At 37.5% G+C, this 20,257-nt stretch overlaps 1 protein-coding gene across 2 annotated transcripts in view; it reads right to left on the minus strand.

Annotated features, from left to right (window-relative positions):
• Window positions 1-822: 822 nt before the first annotated feature.
• The window catches only part of ankar (ankyrin and armadillo repeat containing), a 111,468-nt gene continuing 92,033 nt past the window's right edge, over window positions 823-20,257 (minus strand). The window contains exons 19-23 of one of the 2 annotated variants that reach the window (XM_031893903.1): window positions 19,919-20,036; window positions 14,834-14,943; window positions 13,718-13,914; window positions 11,951-12,000; window positions 823-1,086 (exon numbers count right to left, since the gene is read on the minus strand). In XM_031893903.1, the coding sequence (XP_031749763.1) occupies window positions 1,001-1,086; window positions 11,951-12,000; window positions 13,718-13,914; window positions 14,834-14,943; window positions 19,919-20,036 (561 nt within the window). In that variant the 3' untranslated portion in view covers window positions 823-1,000. The remainder of the gene's footprint in view (window positions 1,087-11,950; window positions 12,001-13,717; window positions 13,915-14,833; window positions 14,944-19,918; window positions 20,037-20,257) is intronic. The other variant, XM_031893904.1, reaches the window with a different exon arrangement.

The following is a 20,257-nucleotide window of genomic DNA, read 5'->3' on the forward strand; positions in this document are numbered from 1 at the left end:
ATAAAAATGTTTTCATTGTAAGAAGGATCGTCATGAAAGTATGGTATTTTAAATATATTGTATTTTAAATATACTCATTTTGGTAAAAAAAAATGTTTTGATATTTCATTTTTTTTAAAGTTGATGAATACAATTAATTTAGATTAATATGAGTAATGCTGGCCATATGGATTCAGATTGTCCAAATCGGGCTGAACTATACTGTTATGGTTAAATCTTCTGTGATGCCCCAGATAATTAAACAGACACAGCACTAAAGTGAAAATTTTGTTCTAATGTAGTCACAAAGCATGTTTTTGGCTTTTAAAATCCATATACCGGTATATCATTACATATAATACACACACATGCAATTGTAACACAAAATCTCATCCATTTTAAAAAGAGAATGCTATTCATACTTTTCTCATAAACACCTTTAGCACAATTAATTTAATGTAACCCAATCTCAAGATACTTCAATACTTCCATAATTCTTAAATAAAAATAATGAACTTGTATAGTGCAGTGTTAAAACCTTAAGGGCTATTTTCTGTCTGCAACAATCAGCCAAATAAGCACTTATGTTAGGCTTTTATATAGCACATAAGTAAGATGAACCCAGAAGTATAAAATGTGCGTGTAAGCTGCAGGGAATTGATATCCGTAACAAAGACCGAGGAAATAACCAAGGACTGTTATGGAAACACACAAAGACCACAGAAATCTTGAGTGGCTGAAAATGGATGTGGAGAAGCAAGTATCAAAGGGCTGTAGTGCAAGTTTGCCTACAGAGAGGGAAACATTATTCCTTCTTATGTTAATAAAGAATAAATGACATTGTTAAACTATGACGCTTTTTATTGAGATTAAAATGTATTGCACATGCATTGGTCCTTGTTGTAGTTTGATGTTATTTAATCTTGCATTCTGCGTGTATTCAGATGTGCAGTCTCAGGTCTTGTAGAAGGAGAGTTGTGCCGATATAACTCAACTCCTGTCAGATTGTTGATATTAGAAGTCAAAGATTCTTGTGGTGAGTGGCTGATTTCATTCTCAGGGTTCCTGTTTGGAGATGTTGGCCATTTCCACCATCTTTTTGTTTATCTAAATAAAAACAAAATCAGTTGCAGAATTAATTCATTTCTTTTCTGATTTCTCAGTTATGTATGTGTGTATTTTGTACCTTCCGCCTTTTGAAAAGTTAGAGCTACCCGGTGAGGAGAGTGGGGGAAGGCAGCATGTGTTAGGGCTGAACTACAAACAAGCCTTTGCTGGATATCCTCACAATAACAAATTACATCCTACATATGTATGGCTGGACATGTCTAGAAAAGAAGGTAACTGATAGCTGGCTATTTTCAGTAAGGTTAAGTATAACTAAAATACCCAAGTAAGATGAAAAAGCTTTTTGTAAAAATTTTCAAAATAAAGTGAAATGTAATTCGCCAGCAAGGGTTAATTTGCAAAACAAAGTCTTATTTCCTTGTCAGATTATTTAATTAAAAGACATAACATACAACATTTGAAAAATGCAAAGAGAGAGAAAAACAAATTCTGCACTGTGGCGAAATTCTTTTGACCACGCCCATTTTTGCAACCACACACCCTTAATACCACTCCCATTTTACTAAATTTGGCAGGTTATTTAAAGTTTGAACACATTTCTGGGGGTTTTGGGGCCTTGTTTTAAGTGTTATTAGAGTTTTACTAAAACAGGTGAAATTGCCCTTTAAGCTGCAAGTCTCGGTTCCCCCAAGAGGCCTGTTTAGCTTATTAGTTACAATCTAAGTGCAGGTGCAGCTTTTCTGGGATCTCTGCCAAAAGCTACTTTTTAAATTAAGTTTGAGAAACGTTGTATTTTTTTTACATCCAGTGCAGGTTCAGTGCATGAGATCAAAGAGAAATGAGGGACTTTTCAGTAAGAATCTAGGACTTGGGGCTGAGCTGTCAAAATTGGGATTGTCCCGCAAAACAGTTGGGAGGTATGGAAATAGGTCACTGTTTTCCTGCCTGGATAAAACAAAACATCTACCCTGGACTACAATAATAATTTTTTTTTTTTAAACTTCTTTTATTGCGAGTTAGCGTGAAAGGTTACATGCATGCTTAAGAATACATTTCTAGTACCTTCTCTACCCTTTCACTCGGGAGAGGAGGTGTACATTGCATTACCTTTATTTTAAACACATATGCATTAAGATTTTCCTTGTGATAACTCACGTTTGGAGTTTTTAGGCTTTGTCATTCGTAAACTGTTAACTAATAACTATTAACTATTTCACCGGGTCTGTCCTTAAGCTAAAAGATAATGGTTCCAGAGCTGGGTGCGTTAAGGTTACAGAGCTACAGGCAGTTTGCGTTTTTATTTGTTGGCTTTTGCTTTGATATTTATTCCATGGGTCCCATATCTTTTCATAGTTGGTAAGTTTGTTGTCTTTCCTTGCTGACATTTTCTCCATTAGTGCTCTGTTGTCTATATTTGATATGATTTGTTGTAGGTTGCTCTGTCTCTCTGTTTTCCAGTTTCTTGATATTTCCGTGGTTGTGGCGTTGAGGATGTGGAAAAGGAGTTTTCTGTTATATCTCGGTATTTGTTTTGGGAAATATTGTAGTAGTGCTGTTTCTGGAGTTGAGGAAATATTTATCTGAAGTTCTGTGTTGATCCAATGGAAAACTTGTGACCATAATTCCTTTATCTGTGGGCACTCCCACCACATGTGGAGTAGTGTTCCTTTTTGGTTACAGTTTCTCCAACAGTTGTCTGAGTAATTGCTCGTTATTCGGTTTATTTTCTCTGGGGTCATATGCCATCTTAGCAAGGTCTTTTTGTGTGTCTCTATGTGGTTGGTACATCTTGTGGATCCCTTAGTTATGTTGTTTATTTCCTGCCACTGCTCCTGTGTAAAAGCCTTTTGAAAGTCTTGTTCCCATTTGACCATGTAGGGATGTTTTTGGTCTTGTGGGGTTTCTAGTAGTAGTTTGTAACACTCTCCTTCCTTCTTGTGCACATATTTGTTCCATCATGGTTTTGTGTCTTATTGTTTTATGTGTGGGCATGTTCTTGCTTAAAAGATGCGTTATCCTTATATATGTATAGTATTCCTTATTCGGAATTTGGTATTTTTCTTGGAGTTCTTTAAACTTCCTGTAAGTGTTTATTAGGTATAAGTCTGATATTTTGTGGACCCCTTTTGCTTTCCATGTATTTAGCGAAAGGTTATTAGTCATGTGGGCTAACGCTTCTATTGGCGTTATAGGGGAGGGGAATTCTCCCAGTTCTCCTTTTTTATTGTGTTTATCCCAGTTTGAGATTATTGTTCTGGTTATTGGCAGTATTTGAGGTGTTTCGGGTCTTTTTGCCTTTGGGATCCATAATAGTTGGGGTATTGTTATATTGTTTAAGAAGCTGTTTTCAATGTCCAGCCAGCTTTTAGTGTGTTGAGGACTATGCATTTGTACTGCCGTGTCTAGGAGGGTAGCTCTGTAATAGTGCACCAGGCTGGGAACCCCTAAACCTCCTCTTGATACTGGCTGTTGGATAATCTTAATAGCTGTTCTCGGCTTTTTGTTAGCCCAGATAAAATTGTTCATTTGTGTCTGAAGTGTCTTAAGGTATGTTACTGGAAGTTGTACCTGAATTGTTCTAAAGAAATATAGAATTCTTGGTAGAACATTCATCTTTGTAGCTGTTATTCTGCCTAGCCATGAGATGTACTGGGTTTTCCATTTTTGATAATCGTTCTGGAGGGATTTCTGTAATGGTAAGTAATTAGCTTTGTAGAGTGTTTCTGGGTCTCTTGTGATTTTAACCCCTAGGTATTTTATTGATTGGTCTTGCCAGTCAAATTCAAAATTTTCTTTCATATATTGTGTTTCTGTTGTTGGAATGTTTATTGGGAGGGCTTGTGTCTTGCTTCCATTTATTTTGTACCAAGATATTTGGCGGAATTCCCTTAATTCTTGTAGGAGATTTGGAACTGATATGTGGGGGTTACTTAGTGCAAGTATTATGTCGTCTGCAAACAGGGCTATAGACTGGGGGCCCGCCTGTGTGTGTATACCTGTTATGTCGGCGTTTGCCCTTATTTTGCACGCTATTGGTTCTACCATTAAGGCAAATATCAAAGGGGAGAGGGGGCAGCCCTGGCGCGTACCGTTTGTGATACCAAAAGTTTCAGACAGGATCCCCGCTGCATTTACTCTGGCTGATGGTAATGAGTACAGGGTCATTACTGCCTTTATAAAATTGTTTCCTAAGTTAAATTTTTTGAGGGTTTGCATCATGTATCCCCAATGTATCCTGTCGAAGGCCTTTTCGGCATCTAAGGATAGCAGTAAAGTTGGTATTTTTCGTTGTTTTATTATTTGTAGCAATGCGTGGATCTTTCTGGTGTTGTCTGGGGCCTGTCGTCCTAATACGAATCCTACCTGGTCGGTATGTTACAATAATAATTTTTAACCAGTTTGAATGTGTTTCCCATTCACTTCAGAGATGGAGAGAATTTCACTTACCTTCTTCTTGTAAATTCCATTTATTCTAGTCCCTACATGTCAGTACACGTGGGCAGCATAGCCCCTCCCCAACAGGAGGTATGACCTAAAACCCTGCCAATTAAAATGAATCCTGCCCTATAAGACCATCTGACTTCCTCCTTACCGCTGTTATACATGGATATAGCAGTACAGGAAGTAAAATTGGGATGGGAAACCCTGTACTGGCATGTTGGGACTAGAAGACATGAAATTTACAACAAGAATGTAAGTGAAATTCTCTTTATCTTCAGCGTTCCTCCATGTCCGTATACATGGGATCTACCAAGCCATGCCCAAAAACAGTAAGGGGTAGGAAACAAAAAGGTACAAAACCCAACAGAAGCTAGAAAGGCCAAACAACCAGTATCCCATGAAACAGGGATGCTGATAAAACTCATAACCCCTGAAAACAAGAGACGAAAATGCTGAACAACCATAAGAACAACAACAATGCCCCAGGGTGTTGGTAAGTGGCTGAAAACCAAGGCTCAAATTTCCCAACTACTGAATATAACATAATATGAGGGACAAGCAAAACAGAGCAAAAAAAAGTCCATTACCTGCAACAAGGGTTCTCTCACAGACCAGAGGGCCTTCCACAAGACACAGGTGCTTACTAGCAGCCACAACCATTACCTGGCATAAGCCAGCTCACCAGTATAACTACCCTAGCACAGCCAGGAGGCCAGATATTTGACACCGAAACAAACTGGATACATAAACCCACTAGTGCTATGTACCAGACCATAAGCACCAAACTGTGGCACTAAGAAATAAAGCTTGGCACCTGCAAGCATCTACTCCACAGCTCAATGGTAGCAGCTCACAGAAGAGGAGACAACCATCTACACCTACCAGAAGAACACCCAAACACAGAGCTGATGCAAGTGCATCAGAGACACTGCAGTACACTGCCCATGAAGCCCAACCAAATTGGGGAACAAACCTTATAAAGCTAACGAACGAACAAACACTGGTACACGTACTGTGCAAGCAACTGCAAGCAACCACTAAAGAGCAGGCCAGCTGCAAAACTACCAAAGACAAGGCAACCAATCATTGCCATATACCAAATGCAACACAGCCACCCTGCAAGCAAGCACTAAAGCCAAAGCCACCCTAGCCTTCTCAAAAACTGCCACAAGACAGACCACTATGCTTGCCAATGGCTATAGCCACACCCAACAGCCTCACCTGTGAAAAGACAACACAAGGCAAGGCAAAGCCTGGCATCCACATGCACCAGAGGCCACACCAAAAGAAAGTGGCCACAAGCACCAAGGGCTATACTGAAACCAGCTAACACATCAGCCAATCCCCCTGGAAAAGGCCAGCAACCACAACCATCAAGGGCCATGGAAAAGACCATTAATCCTACATCGCCAAAGACCCACAGCCATGCAAGAAAAGGGCCAAACCAAAGCCCATGGGCACATGAGCTAAAGGCCATCACAAGGGCCAGTGGCCACATAAGTCCATAGGACAACACAAGGGCCAAAGCCCACACAATCAGGGCAATGGCAAGGACCAGTGCCACGCAAACCCCAAAAAACCAGAACAAGGACTAGCAGCCAAGAGAGCCAAAAAGCCACAGCAAGGGCCTACAGGCATACATAGTAACATAGTTACATAGGGTTGAAAAAAGACCATCACGTTCAACCCATCCAAGTAAACCCAGCACACACAAACCTATTAGTTATTAGTATCACAATAGCCTTGGATACTATGCTTGTTCAAGAACTCATCCAGGCCCCTCTTAAAGGCATTAACAGAATCTGCCATTGCAACATCACTAGAAAAGGGCATTCCACAACCTCAACACAAAGGGGTGGCCTCTGGTGCGCTGATCGTTTTTATAGGAAAAAAGAACACCCCCTATTTGCCTATAATCCCCTCTAATGCACTTGTACAGAGTAATTATGTACACGCCCTATAACTATAGCCTGTCTTCACTTCCTAGCACTACCCCCTTCCCCGTATAAGAGGTTCTGCCCCCTAGAGTGCTCTGAGAGTCAGCCTGCTCCATACATGCCAGTTCAGAGTTGTCTTCACCCAAAATGGCAAATCTGTTGGTTTGGACAAGCTGAGGACCAGCCCCCCTACCCTTCTGTCCCCTACTTCCCTTGACTGTCACAAACCTGTCTCCCTCATTAACTTCCACTGTCCCTTCTCCACCCCTCACTAAACCGGCCCCTGCCAGTGGTTGCTCAGTGAGCCTCCTGTCCTCCCCCACATTTGCATTCACCCTCAGTGCTGCCAGTTCCCCCCTTAGATTCTGCACCTCAGATTCCAAGAGGAAAACCCACCTGCATCTCTCACAAGTAAATGCTGCATGGAACTGCTGCATCAGGACCACATACATGCGACAAGATGCACACTGAGTAACACCAGCAATCATACTGCAACTCATATTGTCACTGGGTACTTACAGTCTTCTGAGTGCAATTCCTATAATGCTTTTTGGTTTATAACGCCTGCTAAACACTTAATTCACATGCAACACTTGATTAAATATTTATTTATTCATTTTTAAAAATACATTACACTACAAGCAAAGAGAAAGAAGCAAAATAAAATAAATAAACAATTAAAATAAATGTATACATCACCATATATAAATATGCATATAAAGTGTATGGGATGCATTCAATATCCAAACATACACAATGTATAAAGTATATTAAATACGTAGAATATGTGAGGTAGCTGCCATTTACTGCCTGCGAGATATTATATATATATATATATATATACACACAGGTATGGGACCTGTTATCCAGAATGCTCGGGACCTGGGGTTTTCCGGATAAGGGATTTTTCCCTAATTTGGATCTCCATCTCTGCTAAAAATCATTTAAATATTAAATAAACCCAATAGGCTTGTTTTGCCTCCAGTAAGGATTAATTATAACTTAGTTGGGATCAAGTACAAGCTATGGTTTTATTATTACAAAGAAAAGGAAATCATTTTTAAAAATTAAAATTATTTGCTTATAATGGAGTGGTTAATTCAGAACTTTATGGATTATGTGTTTCTGGATAATGGATCTCATACCTGTATATAAACATATATATATATATTATTTTTTTTTTTTTAAGAATCTCAGATTTGCAGCCTTTAAAATTAGGTTTTAACACAGTTTAGTCTTGCTTTATCATTATAGGCACGTTTTTTCCCTGCAACGCGTTATCCAGGGGGACCACTGCATAGTAAATTTGTAAACCTCATTATTTAGTCTAGCTGCCATCTGCTCAGATCATTCAGCATTTGAAGAAATGTCTTCTATCAACTGCTATAAGTCTGGAATCTGGAGCTGTCTTTAATTTCTAACTATCGTAGCTCCAGCTGCAAAAATTACCCGATAGATTACTGTAACCTACTTATGTGGTGCTTTTGTATCCATAATCCCCAATAAGGCTGGTGTGATATGGTACATCCCTTCTGCAATATCCAACAAGATTTCATTTACTACTTCTCTCTAAAACATTCCCCTTCCCACTACAGATGATAGGCATTACCTACTTGATTACACATTCACCAACATTTATTAGATTCACTGAGGTACATTCTATGCAACCTATCTGGGGACAGATACCATCCATATAAAATTTTCCTAGCTGTCTCAAAATGATTTAAACATCTTGTGTATTTTTGTGGAGCTTGATAAGATAATTTCCAGTTGTTGGGGGGATATTTTTGCTGTAAACCACTCATGCATAGGACCTTGGCCCTCAGATCCCAACAGTTCATATCATGGATATGTCCCCCCTAAAATACTTCCATTGCAGGATACGCGTTTCCAATTTTGTAATTTCCCTATTGTAAATAGTATTAACTTTTAAAAAATGTCTAATATGTAAATATTTATTAAAAAAAAAAAATTATTGGGCTGCCCAAATTCCTCTAGTAGTTGCCCATGTTTGAAAGTCTTCAGAAGGAGCAGAAGCCCCCACCCTCCTGGGAAAAAAGCCTGCTCATACACAGGCTGGCTCCTGCTGCCTCCAGGCATGCGCAGAAGGGGCTCTCCACTCCGACAGTCTTGTCGGAGTAGTGAGAGACCTGAAGTGGAAGTAGCTTGTAACTCAACAACCAGGTAAGAAAGAACAGAGGGACAAAGGTAGGCAATCTGGGAAGCTGTTTAGAGTAATTTTAATAACAGAAAAAAAAAGGTTTACTTATTCTTTTAAAGAATATAATTAAGCTTATAACATAAATGCATTGATCTCTGCAACTGAACTCCTAAATAATACATAGATCTATCTTTCCAATCAAATTCATAGTTCGACTTCAACATCTCCAACTCTCTCATCTTTAGATTGATGCCCAGGGCCTGTGTTTTGGCTTCATTTATCTTATAGTATGATAGTTTACCAAATAACAATTCACATGCAACACTTAGATCAAATGCGACCCTCGCTTAGCAGCTCCCACATTCACTGTGCAGTCAGTAACTTATTTGTGACTGCAAAATACATATGACAAGAAAAATACAAAGACAAGAAATCCTCTGAATTCACCCATATCAATAATTTTAAAGCACTACATAGTCTCAAAATGGCTGTTGTCTTAAACTTCAATTCCCTTATTTGAAACAAATTTACATGTTTCAGCTTAAGATGAGGTCTTCTAAAAAACATTTGTTAAGAAATCGTATTCAAGATTATGTTATGAAGAATGGCATTTTAAGTAGTAATCACTATGGCTATATGATGGACTTATGTCAAATTAAATAGCTTTTTATGATGAAGTGAGTAGGAACTTGGCCAATGAGAACGGAATAGATGTGATCTACTTAGATATTTCCCAAGCTGCCAAACAGTTTGTAAACTGTGATCTGTTGGTCTTGGTGATGAACATGTATAAAAAAAACTTAGTGGAGGGTTCTTAGTGGGGGGCTGCAGGGTTCTATATTGGGTCCATTCTAATTTTTTCATTAATGACTTTAGGTGGACATTCTAAATAATGCATCAGTGTCAGTGAAGATGACATAAAACTGTGCAGGCCGTCAAGCCCAGCATGTGGCATCCTTGCAGTAGGGTCTGGACAAACTGGTAATATGAGTGGCTAAGTAGCAGATTATATTAAATGTTAATACATTTAAGGCATTATGCACTAGAAAAGTAAACATATGCAAGCTATCTATACTCTTGCCCCATACAGAATTTTCAGTCCAGTTTTGGTCTCTAAATGCTAAAATAGATATTGAAATAAAGTCCAACGAAGATCTACTAAGCCGTTAAAGGGTATGGTAAAGATGTCAGTAAATTTTAAATTTTTAAGGGGCCACACAACAAACTCTCTAATGCTACTATCTGAGAGAAGAGGTTTTATTGTAAAATGAAATAAAACAAATACAGTCCTGTAAATGTATTTTTAATCTATTGATTAAGTGTGCACATAATATTAACAGGTTCATGGTAACTTTGTTAACCATATGATATATTTATACCTTATATCACTCTTGCAAATGAATGTTATGAGAAAATAAAGAATATGTAAAACCTACAATAACTGTATTGTATTGTTGGGCATAAGCTGTACAATATATATGCAGTAAGTAAGAAAATACAAAAAGGTTGCAACATTTTACATTGCTTAATTGGATTATAGTATAACTTTTAACACAAGTCATTTTTATGAAATCACAACAAGGCTTCCTGGGCAGTGGCTCATGAATAATAGTCCTCATGTCTCTTGAAATGCCTTTTTTACAAATCAGGTCTGATTGCTGATCAGAGAGACAATCAAACAAATGCTACTTTAAAGGAGTAGAAATGTCATTTTGGCATTTTACTGCCAATAGATTATCCACATTTGTGCCACCTAGAACGCTATATTTATTATGCAGAAAGCTTTACCATACCTGAGCAAACAGCCCAAGAAGCTCCCTTTGTTTTTCAAGATAGCAGCTGCCATTTTAACTTGGTCTCCTGTAGCTTCCTGCTGCAGCTCTAGAGGCTGGTAGCATAGATTACACATTCTAATGGGAGGGGGAGTGAATTCTGCTGAATACTTATAGGAGGGGGAGAGAGGGAGAGAGGAGAGATCTATGCAGACTCTGGCCCCAGGAAGGAAGGATTTTTCTAAGAGAGGAAGTCTGATCCCAAAGAACATGTTTACAAAAAAGAGATAAGAAATCCTGTGTTTCCTTTGATAGAAGACTTAGTGCAGCGTTTCTGTGAGTCCTTATGGCTGTATTTGCATAGACCTTTCTGACAAAGCTTACTTTTTACCTTTCTTCTTCTTTAACTTTTTAACTTAACAGCTTAGCAGCTTTTAGGTGATCCCCAATGGTGACTAGTATTTTGGGAATTTTAGCCTACTTTATTGCATGCAAAACTTAAATGTGGCCATAGTTGTTGTAAAATGCTTTAAGTCCTCAATATCCCAAGGGAGAAAAGTTTTTCCTTACTCTTACATTCCTAATGCAACCATATACTGTTATTTATCTTCATATAAAATCATACATATACTAAGTTTATCTAAAACTGCAGGTCCTCTTCACTTCCTTATCTGCCAATGTATAGTGCATCACAGATGATTAATAATGTCCAAACCTGCCCAACTGAAAAACTGAACAATATTCGTGGAATATAGATATTGTAAACTAGCGGGATCCAGGACAGACACTTTCTTGGCTTTAAGGCAGTTTATTTACACACAGGTGCCCATTTCAGCATACAAAACAAATCATAAAAATAAATCCTGCCCTCTGGGCACTACCTTCACACATTAGATTAGTTCCCTCACTAACCTGGGCCCCTTGTGGACTACCAGTAAGAAAACACAAATGTTGGGGTCACCCCTGTACTCACAACACTTCTGGGGGATTAGCTCAGCCTCCTGGCTTTCCTTTCAGCTCCTTAGATCCTCAGTCTCTTGGCAGCTTTCTCAAGTCTGGGCTCCCTCTGCTTCTGGCAGTGGCAGGAAGCCCCCCAGCCCCCCAGAGAGGTGTCCTTCCTGCTCTGTGCCCTGCTCTGAGAGACTGTCTCACACCTTGCTATACCATTAAATACCTTTTCCACAGGACAGCCTTCCTGTGGAAAGTATGCTCCAATAGGCGAGCTGGACTTCTGGAATGGATCGCCTGATCCGCTTGTGCTATCCAGAACCCTATAGCTTTCAGGGCCAGACAGCACAACCTTTTAAACAGAGCAAACCTTGAAGGGAAAACTCACCTTTTCTCTCATTTGTTGGGCCACTCTACCACAATATTAATCAACAGCATGTACAAAAACCATGAGTTTATCAGTCCATGTATGGCCAGATGGAACATTAGTGTTAGGGACACAAAAAGCTAAGACGTTACCTATGGCTATTATTTGCAAGAAATTCCAGAATGAAGAAATTAGTCAAAACATCAGGCTAATCATTATTTGAACTTTAGTTATCTTTAAAATGTAATAAGCATAATTCACAAAATGAACACCATACCTTTAACAGAGGAAGGGTGGTTCACATATGGTCCTCCATGAACAAATAAACTGTTAAGCAAAAATTAAAATATTAACATGCAGCTTAGAACTAAGTGGCACCTTTTATGACATGGATAGTATATTTTAAAGGGGACCTGTACCCTAATAAATCATTCCAAGTCCCTTTCAATTTCATATAAACTTTACAGACACTTAGGGGCACATTTACTAACCCACAAACGGGCCGAATGCGTCTGATTGCGTTTTTTTTCGTAATGATCGGTAATTTTGCGATTTTTTTTTTGTATTTTTTGTGATTTTTTCGGAAAAAATAGCGACTTTGCACAACTTTCGTAATGGCTACGAAAAACTCGCGTTTTTACGCAAAAATCGCAAAGACGCCGAAAAAATCGAAAAAGTCGCAAAATGTTCGTTTCCAATCGGAATTTTTCCAATTCGGATTCGAAATCGTGTCTTAGTAAATCAGCCCCTTAATATATTATTTACATCTTATTCATTCAGTCTTCAAATTCACAATCATAGCAAGTAGGCAGACATAATTTATCTCTATTGTGGCTGTCAAGCAAAATTAGGTTCACTTACACTATATAAAAAATATAAATCTTGTTTCCTCCAGACTTGGAATTACACAATCACAGAAAGCAGGCAGGCGCCATGTTGTGCACACTTTTTTTTAAGGCAATTATTAATTAGATGGTTAGGAGGGAAGGGGAATGTGAGGAGTGCAGTGACATCTAGGAAGTGCTGAATGGAAAGTAAATATATGTGGGGCAGGCAATATATGATTGACAGCTGGGATTTTTAAATGCCTTATAATGGGTATGGATGTGTTAATGGTAATTTGAAAATTACTTTTATTATAATGCTTTTTATGTCTTGGTGACAGATCCCCTTTAAAGCAAACTTTGCATCATATCCTAAAATATGGTTTATATACCAGAATGGGGGACCTTATGCCCATCCACTAGCAACACAGTTATAGGCGGTGAGAAGGATGAGGGGGAAAGGGAATGTGAAGAATGCAGAGACATCTAGAAAATACAGAATGGAAAGTGAAAATAATTGCCTGCAACACGTGTATATCTGAGGCATAGACAGGGCAAGCAATGACTGGCAGCTCAGATTACAACTCTTAATGGGCAGAGAGTTGACATGTTAAGGTTAAAAGCATGGTGGTTCAGTGAATAGCACTTCTGCCTTGTGGTGTTTTGGGCAAAGTTTGATTCCAGCCTGGCCACTATGAGCAAATGTGATAGGGACCTTAGATTTGTATGCTCTACTGAGGCAGTGACTGGTGTGAATGATGAACAATCTCTGTGCTGAGTAAATATGTTGGAGATAAAAAGTAACAGATCATTTATAACTGAATTCTATTTGCAGACAGATAACCACATAAAATATCAGTGAGCGGTGTTTAAAGAGTACGCTAATATGAAGTACAGCACAGAAAAGGTATGCACAAATCTGAATCCTGAAATAAAGCAATGCAGTCAGAAAAAACAAGAAATGCCAGGTCAAAGATAGCGTAATAACTCAACAATCAAACCAGAAAACTGAGTGGGGTACAGATCTAGAGGAAGGACTTGAAACAGGCTCTGGTTTGAACTGGATCTGAAATGAGGAATGGCATTATACCCATAAAGGTTCAAGATCTCCTCCTTTGTCAATTTCGACATATGACCAAATTGTATAATGTATGCCCACCTTTAATTGCAGATATAGGAAAACAATTGTGACTCTGTGACAAAACACTTGTTTTACTAACCTGAGTGATGGCAGTCCTATTTGTTTTTGTATTTTAAATTCATCTGTAAATGTTTTAGACATTCTGGCATCTTCACTGAGGTTACTGATTAATAGATTGTACAGGCAAGGTCTAGTCCGACATTCAGCTAACAAATGCCTAGAAGCTGTGCGATTAAATGTCAAATATCCTAATGCATTGGCACAAGCAATACGAACCTGCAACAAAAGACCAGCAAAAAGAACAAAAATTAGATTTATAAATGTTAGTAAAACAGGTATAGGAACATCCCAGCATTATACAACATATGCGGTATTCTACTATCAGGAACAATCCAAGGAGTAGATTTTCAAGGAAAATCCACTTCACCACTTTGCCTTATTACCACTTCTCCTCCTTCTGAAAGAAGAAGAAGTTGTGAATCTATTACTCCCACTTCTTGGCCAATTGTCCAGTTCTACAAATCTATTTTAGTATACTGCTACAAATTCAGGAAACCTGCATTTAAAATGCCTGTGGTCATGAGATTTCAGTTTCCTAACCTGTATGTTCAATACATATTACATTTTGCTTAGTAAACACTATATTATATCTTTAGATTTTAATGATTCCACATAGGTAGATTTTTTAGTACAATATCGACTACAGGTATGGGATCCCTTATCCGGAAACCCATTATCCAGGAAGCTCCGAATTACAGAAAACCTGTCTCCCATAGACTCCATTTTAATCAAATAATTCAGAATTTTAAAACCGATTTCCTTTTTCTCTGTAGTAATAAAACAGTACCTTGTACTTGATCCCAGCTAAGATATAAATAATCCTTATTGGATTCAAAACAACCCTATTGGGTTTAATTAATGGTTTATTGATTTTTTAGTAGACTTGGAGATCCAAATTACGGAAAGACCCCTTATCCAGAATACCCTTGGTCCCGAGCTTTCTGTATAATGGGTCCTATACCTGTACTTGGAAAATACTTTTAAAATGTTAGCATTGTGAAAAATCATCTTCTCTATTACAAATTAACTTTCAATGTTTTCAACTATCAACTTTTTTAGATATACTTTACACCATTACACGGAATATTTTAGAATATAATAGACCTAAGTGGAAGCAGCCACATAAAACACTTACCTCCTCATCTGGACTGTACAAGTGGTTGCAAAGGCACTTTACAGTCCCTAGAGTAGTTATCGCTTCTGGAATACCTGTTCTGATATGTGCCAAGGTGGCTAGCAACTCTCCTGAACACAATAAGAAATTAGGAATATCACACTTGATTGCTTAAAAATCCAAGAAACACAGTATTAACTAAAACCCATGTAAAGGACAATTCCAAAGTATTGGAAGTAAGCTATGTTCTAATATCTTGCACTGATCTTACAAGATTGAAAAAGTCTGTATATGAGTTTGTGGTCTTGGCTCTGAATTAGAAGGCTGTAGTTGTGTTATTAACCCTATCACTGCCAGGCATTTGTTGGCCTTTCCTTGGGGTTACTTATAGTTGAGTATAACCGAGAAAGCTGTATATTTTTGGAATGTACACATTTTCCCAAATCCAAAAAGGTACACATGTCTTTCTATAACCCCTTCCTAAATTTCTGAAAATCCTCAAAGCTTCCATTTTGCAGCATCTTGTCACACATGTCATTAGGTACCATGATAACACATCCTAAATATGAATGTCAGGGGTCTACCAAACAGTTTGATGCCCAAAGGGTATGTAGCAGGGTGGGGCCTCATACTCCCATATACAGATACACCATATGACAATTTCCGTCATTACAGCTACTACAAAATCAACACAATTGCTGCATGTTATGTGTGGTAAAGCCAAAAAAGTGAGTATTACTTACAAAGCTATATATTTTTGAAAATAACACATTCTCTTGAATTACATATAGCAAAATATGTCTTAAAATTGCCTTTCCATTTTAGAGGAGGTAATGAGAGAGAGGTGTTAAGGGACAGGTAAGTAGAGAAGCAAAAAAAGCAGTTTGGGGAGTGTAATTGGCAGAGCAGCATGGCAGAGGAGGCGCAGTTGCTGGGGTAAGCCTGGCAAGCAGAATTAATTATGGACTGGAGCGGTGACACTCTCTGAAGGGGAAGGGCAATTAATAGTTACAGTTACAGTAGTCCAGATGTGATATTATGAGAAAGTGGTGATAAAAGATCTTAGATTAGAAAAATGTCTTAGGTGAAAGTGATAAAATATAGTGAGTGACTGGATATGAGGAGTGAAGGGCAGGGCTAGCTGACCCCTCAAAACAAAATATTTATGAAAAATGCACATTCTCTTGAATCCAAATAAGGTAAATATGTTTACTCCACACACAATCAAAAAATCACAAAATAAAAATACTTTTTCTTTATTTCACTTTTTTTTTTTACATATTTTTTTACTTTTTTTTACTTTGTAAAATCTCCAGAAAAAGTACAAAATTTTGTTACAATGTTCAAGCCCAATTCGTTCCAGAAAAAAACAATTTATAACATGCTTTATTTCATGTAGGTTTTCTTGTCAAAAAACCTAATGCAAAATGTCTAAAAATGGCTTGGCAGTAGATGTTCACTTTTGGGACAAATCGGCTGACAGTGAAAGGGTTAACAAATGTATTTAGAAATACAACAGTTACAAAAATATTTACATTCATTATATAAGAAAAAATATGAGATAATATATAAGTAAAACACTTCTCTTTTTTCCTGAGGTAGAAAAGAGACTCTTTCTGTAAAAGAAATTAATTCTATAACTTAATACTCCACCCCCTACTAAGAAGATATAATATAATAAAACAACGTTCACTGTTAATTCATTGTTTTTGAAAAATAAACAAGCTTTATTTTAATGAACCATATCTGCTTGTGTTTGAGGTGCAATATTTCTCATAAGTTGTGGTGATCTAGAATGTTGCCAAGCGTTTTTATAGTTTTTATTTTAAACTTTTCTAGAAACGTGAAACCCTTGCTCATTGGGGATTTTTACTTCTTTGCCGTTTGAAGAAATAGTATGTTGATTAGTGTATTCCTTTCCATCTTGAATACAAATCTTTCAGTTTCTACAGGATTGTCAAAGATTTGAGTCCCTGTCGGTAAATATATTTTAAGCAAGGCTTAGGGGCACATTTACTAATCCACGAACGCTCCGAAGGCGTCCGAATGCGTTTTTTTCGTAATGATCGGTATTTTGTGATTTTTTTCGTAAATTGTCGCGACTTTTTCTTAGCCATTACGATTTGCGCGAATTGACGCGACTTTTTCGTAGCCGTTGCGCCGAGTACAAAAGTTTCGGATTCATTCAAGCTTCAGTATCGTGACTTTCCTTGGGCCAGGTTGGAGCTGCAGAGTGCCATTGAGTCGTATGGGAGGCTTCCAAAATCATGCAAAGTCTGAAAGTTTTGCCCGCTGTTTACGAGCGATCAATACGAAAAAGTCGCAACAATATATGAGCAAATTGTAACGGCTACGAAAAAGTCGCGACAATTCACGCAAGTCGTAATGGTTCCGAAAAAGTTGCGACAATTTACGAAAAAGTCGTAATGGCGACGAAAAAAATCGCAAAAAATACGAAAAAGACGCAAAATGTTCGTTTTCCAATCCCAATTTTTTCCCATTCGGATTCGTGGATTAGTAAATCAGCCCCTTAATGTTAAAGCAAGCAAGGATAATAAAGCAAGGCTTTATGTTAATGCAAATCTTTCTTGCTGAAACAAAGCTTGAAAAAAGAGGTTAATTGCAATTGAGTAATTCTGAAAAAACAGTATTTTGTGACCATCTAGCAACAGGCTATTACTTTTTTGTATGCTTGCAAAATTTCGGACTTCACTGTCTAGGAATCTAGCAATAACAGTTTGGGGTCTGGTACTATTGTCTATGAAGATTCTCATTCATCTAGGTCATGATATACAGTATCTAGAAGAATTAAGTCTAAAACAACTGGACTTTTCTGAGTTTTTTTTCTTGAAAACGTTTCACCACTCATCCGAGTGGCTTCTTCAGTACAATGCCGCTTTGACATCCTTACCCCGGTGGTTTCACAATAATTCACACTTCATGTACTTTGAAGGATTAAAACCTTCATCAATGAGATTCATGGTACCATTGTGATTGTATCATACCTTCTTACACCTGTCAGTTTCAGCTAACACCTAACTGAACAAGTTCAATGGAACCATTGTGATTGGATGTCTGTGGCTGTACTACCATCAAGAGTTTAAATACCGGGGAATTCCCTACCAGTCATTTGAACTGAAGAAACCACTCGGATGAGTGGTGAAACGTTTTCAAGAAAAAAAACTCAGAAAAGTCCAGTTGTTTTAGACTTAATTCTTCTAGATACTGTCTGGTACTATTGTTAGTTTGTAGAGGACCAATTCTATGTGCATGCTCAATCATAAAATTGGGTATATAGTTTTGTATACCCAAAATTTATGAATACATCATGTAAAGACTCATTGTTTTACTCTGGTATGCCAACAAAACCTATCCTTCCTTGTTCTATTTTCCAAATCATCTGTTTTATTCTCTAATTCTGTTATTTTTTTCTCCAGTTTCTGAATGTTTGAAACCATATATGAAGTTTCATCTTCGAAAATGGTTACTCTCTCCCCCACTTAAGAAATACATGTGTCATGTGTGGTAAGTAAATCAGAGAGTTTAGAAATGTCTGTTTGAATTCTACCAACTGCCTTATCTATAGTTGTTTTCCAGGTTAGGATTTATTAGATTTGCAACTTCTATTGCTTTTGTTTGTAATTCAGAGTTAAATGTGTGTTATTTTCAGCGTTTTGGTTCATATTATGTACTTGCGTTTTCAATGATAACCATTTCTGTTCTGTGTTTTTAGCAGAAAACATGCCGCAATCTATGTTCTGAAGCACTGCCCTTAAGGAGCTAAAATTCGCGTTTTTAAAACTGAGGGTCTTTATTGCCCCAGTGTATATTTGTTTTTAGCACCAGGCATCAAATGAAATAACATCATGGTCACTATTACCCAGGGATTCAACCACGTGCACATTTGCTATATGGTCTGGGCCGTTAGAGATTACTAGATCCAGTGTATCATGGTTTCTGGTTGGCTCATCAACTATCTGTGACATAAAGTTATCGTGCAACAAGTTTCTAAACTTTTTGCCATTTACTGTCCTGGCAGTACTATTGATCCAGTCAATATCAGGGTAATTAAAATCCCCCATTGTTATCACAATACTAGCAGCCTTTTCTATTTGCCTCTTCCTCTTTGCTTACATTAGGGGGTCAATACCATACCCCTACCATTAATTTAGTGGACTCTTTACTATCTGTGAGAAACTCAACCTACAACGCTGCAACTCCCTGATTTACCATCATCACTTCCTCCTTTATATTTGCTTTTAATTCCTTATTAAAGGAAAACTATACCCCTAGAATGAATAATTAACAAACAGATAGTTTATATTATGTTTAATGACGTATTAAAGAATCTCGGCAAACTGGAATATATATATCAGTAAATATTGTGTTGGTCTGTGTGCTCCCTCAGAGATCACATGGCCAAAAATAATGCAGCTCTAACTGTAACAGGAAGAAGTCTGGAAGCAAAAGACATAACTCTATCCATTAATCGGCTGATGTGACCTAGCATGTATGTGTGCCTTGGCTTGTTTGTGTTCACTGTGAATCCTATGACCCCAGGAGGCGGCCCTTAATTAAAAAAAAGTATATTTTTATGAAAATGGTTTATTTAGATGAAGCAGGGTTTTACATATGAGCTTGTTTATGCAATATATTTTTATAGAGACCTACATTGTTTGGGGGTATAGTTCTTTTTTAACATTGTCACATCCCTTTGTCACAACAAGAGTCCTAGAAAACATTAAACAGCCTTTTCTAAAGGCTACCAGGGTACAATGGCCCCTGCAGAAAGAAAACATGACAAGGAACACATTTTACTTTTGCATAACTCAAAACAATTTAGCACATTGCCACCTGCATTTTAATCTTTTAAATCCCAATCCCAGTGGGGGTCATGTATAAATACTGGGCAAATTTGCACCTGGGCAGTAACCCATAGCAACCAATTAGATATTGGTTTTCATTGATCTTCCTACAGTTAATTGACGAAAGTTAATGACTGATTAGTTGCTATATTTTACTGTCCAGGTACAAATTTGCCCTGTGTAAAAATATATACAGTAAGATGTATCTTTTTTTGTATCTGGCTATAATGGCATTTCCTACCTGTTAACACAAGTGTAGTAGGATTCTTTGATTGTAAGAGCTCTGTTAGCACTGTCACACCCTTGGTACACAGAGTGATTTGGTCCATATCAGAAATTACTTTTGCCAAAACAACAATCTAAAATGAAAAATATATTTTATGTGAGATACATTTAAAATTATTTAAGAAAAAAAACGTTTTCTATAATTTAAAAAGACAACTTTAAATACCATTTTTCAATATTTTGTTTCCAGGTTCATAAAAATTACAGTTATAAAAAGCATTGCTAATACAAACTAAGTAATGCTCATCTGCTGGTAAAAGGGATCATTTGACTAAAGGAGAGCAAGGTGTAAATT

This window comes from Xenopus tropicalis, chromosome 9, assembly GCF_000004195.4.
Source record: "Xenopus tropicalis strain Nigerian chromosome 9, UCB_Xtro_10.0, whole genome shotgun sequence".
Taxonomy (NCBI): Eukaryota; Metazoa; Chordata; class Amphibia; order Anura; family Pipidae; genus Xenopus; species Xenopus tropicalis.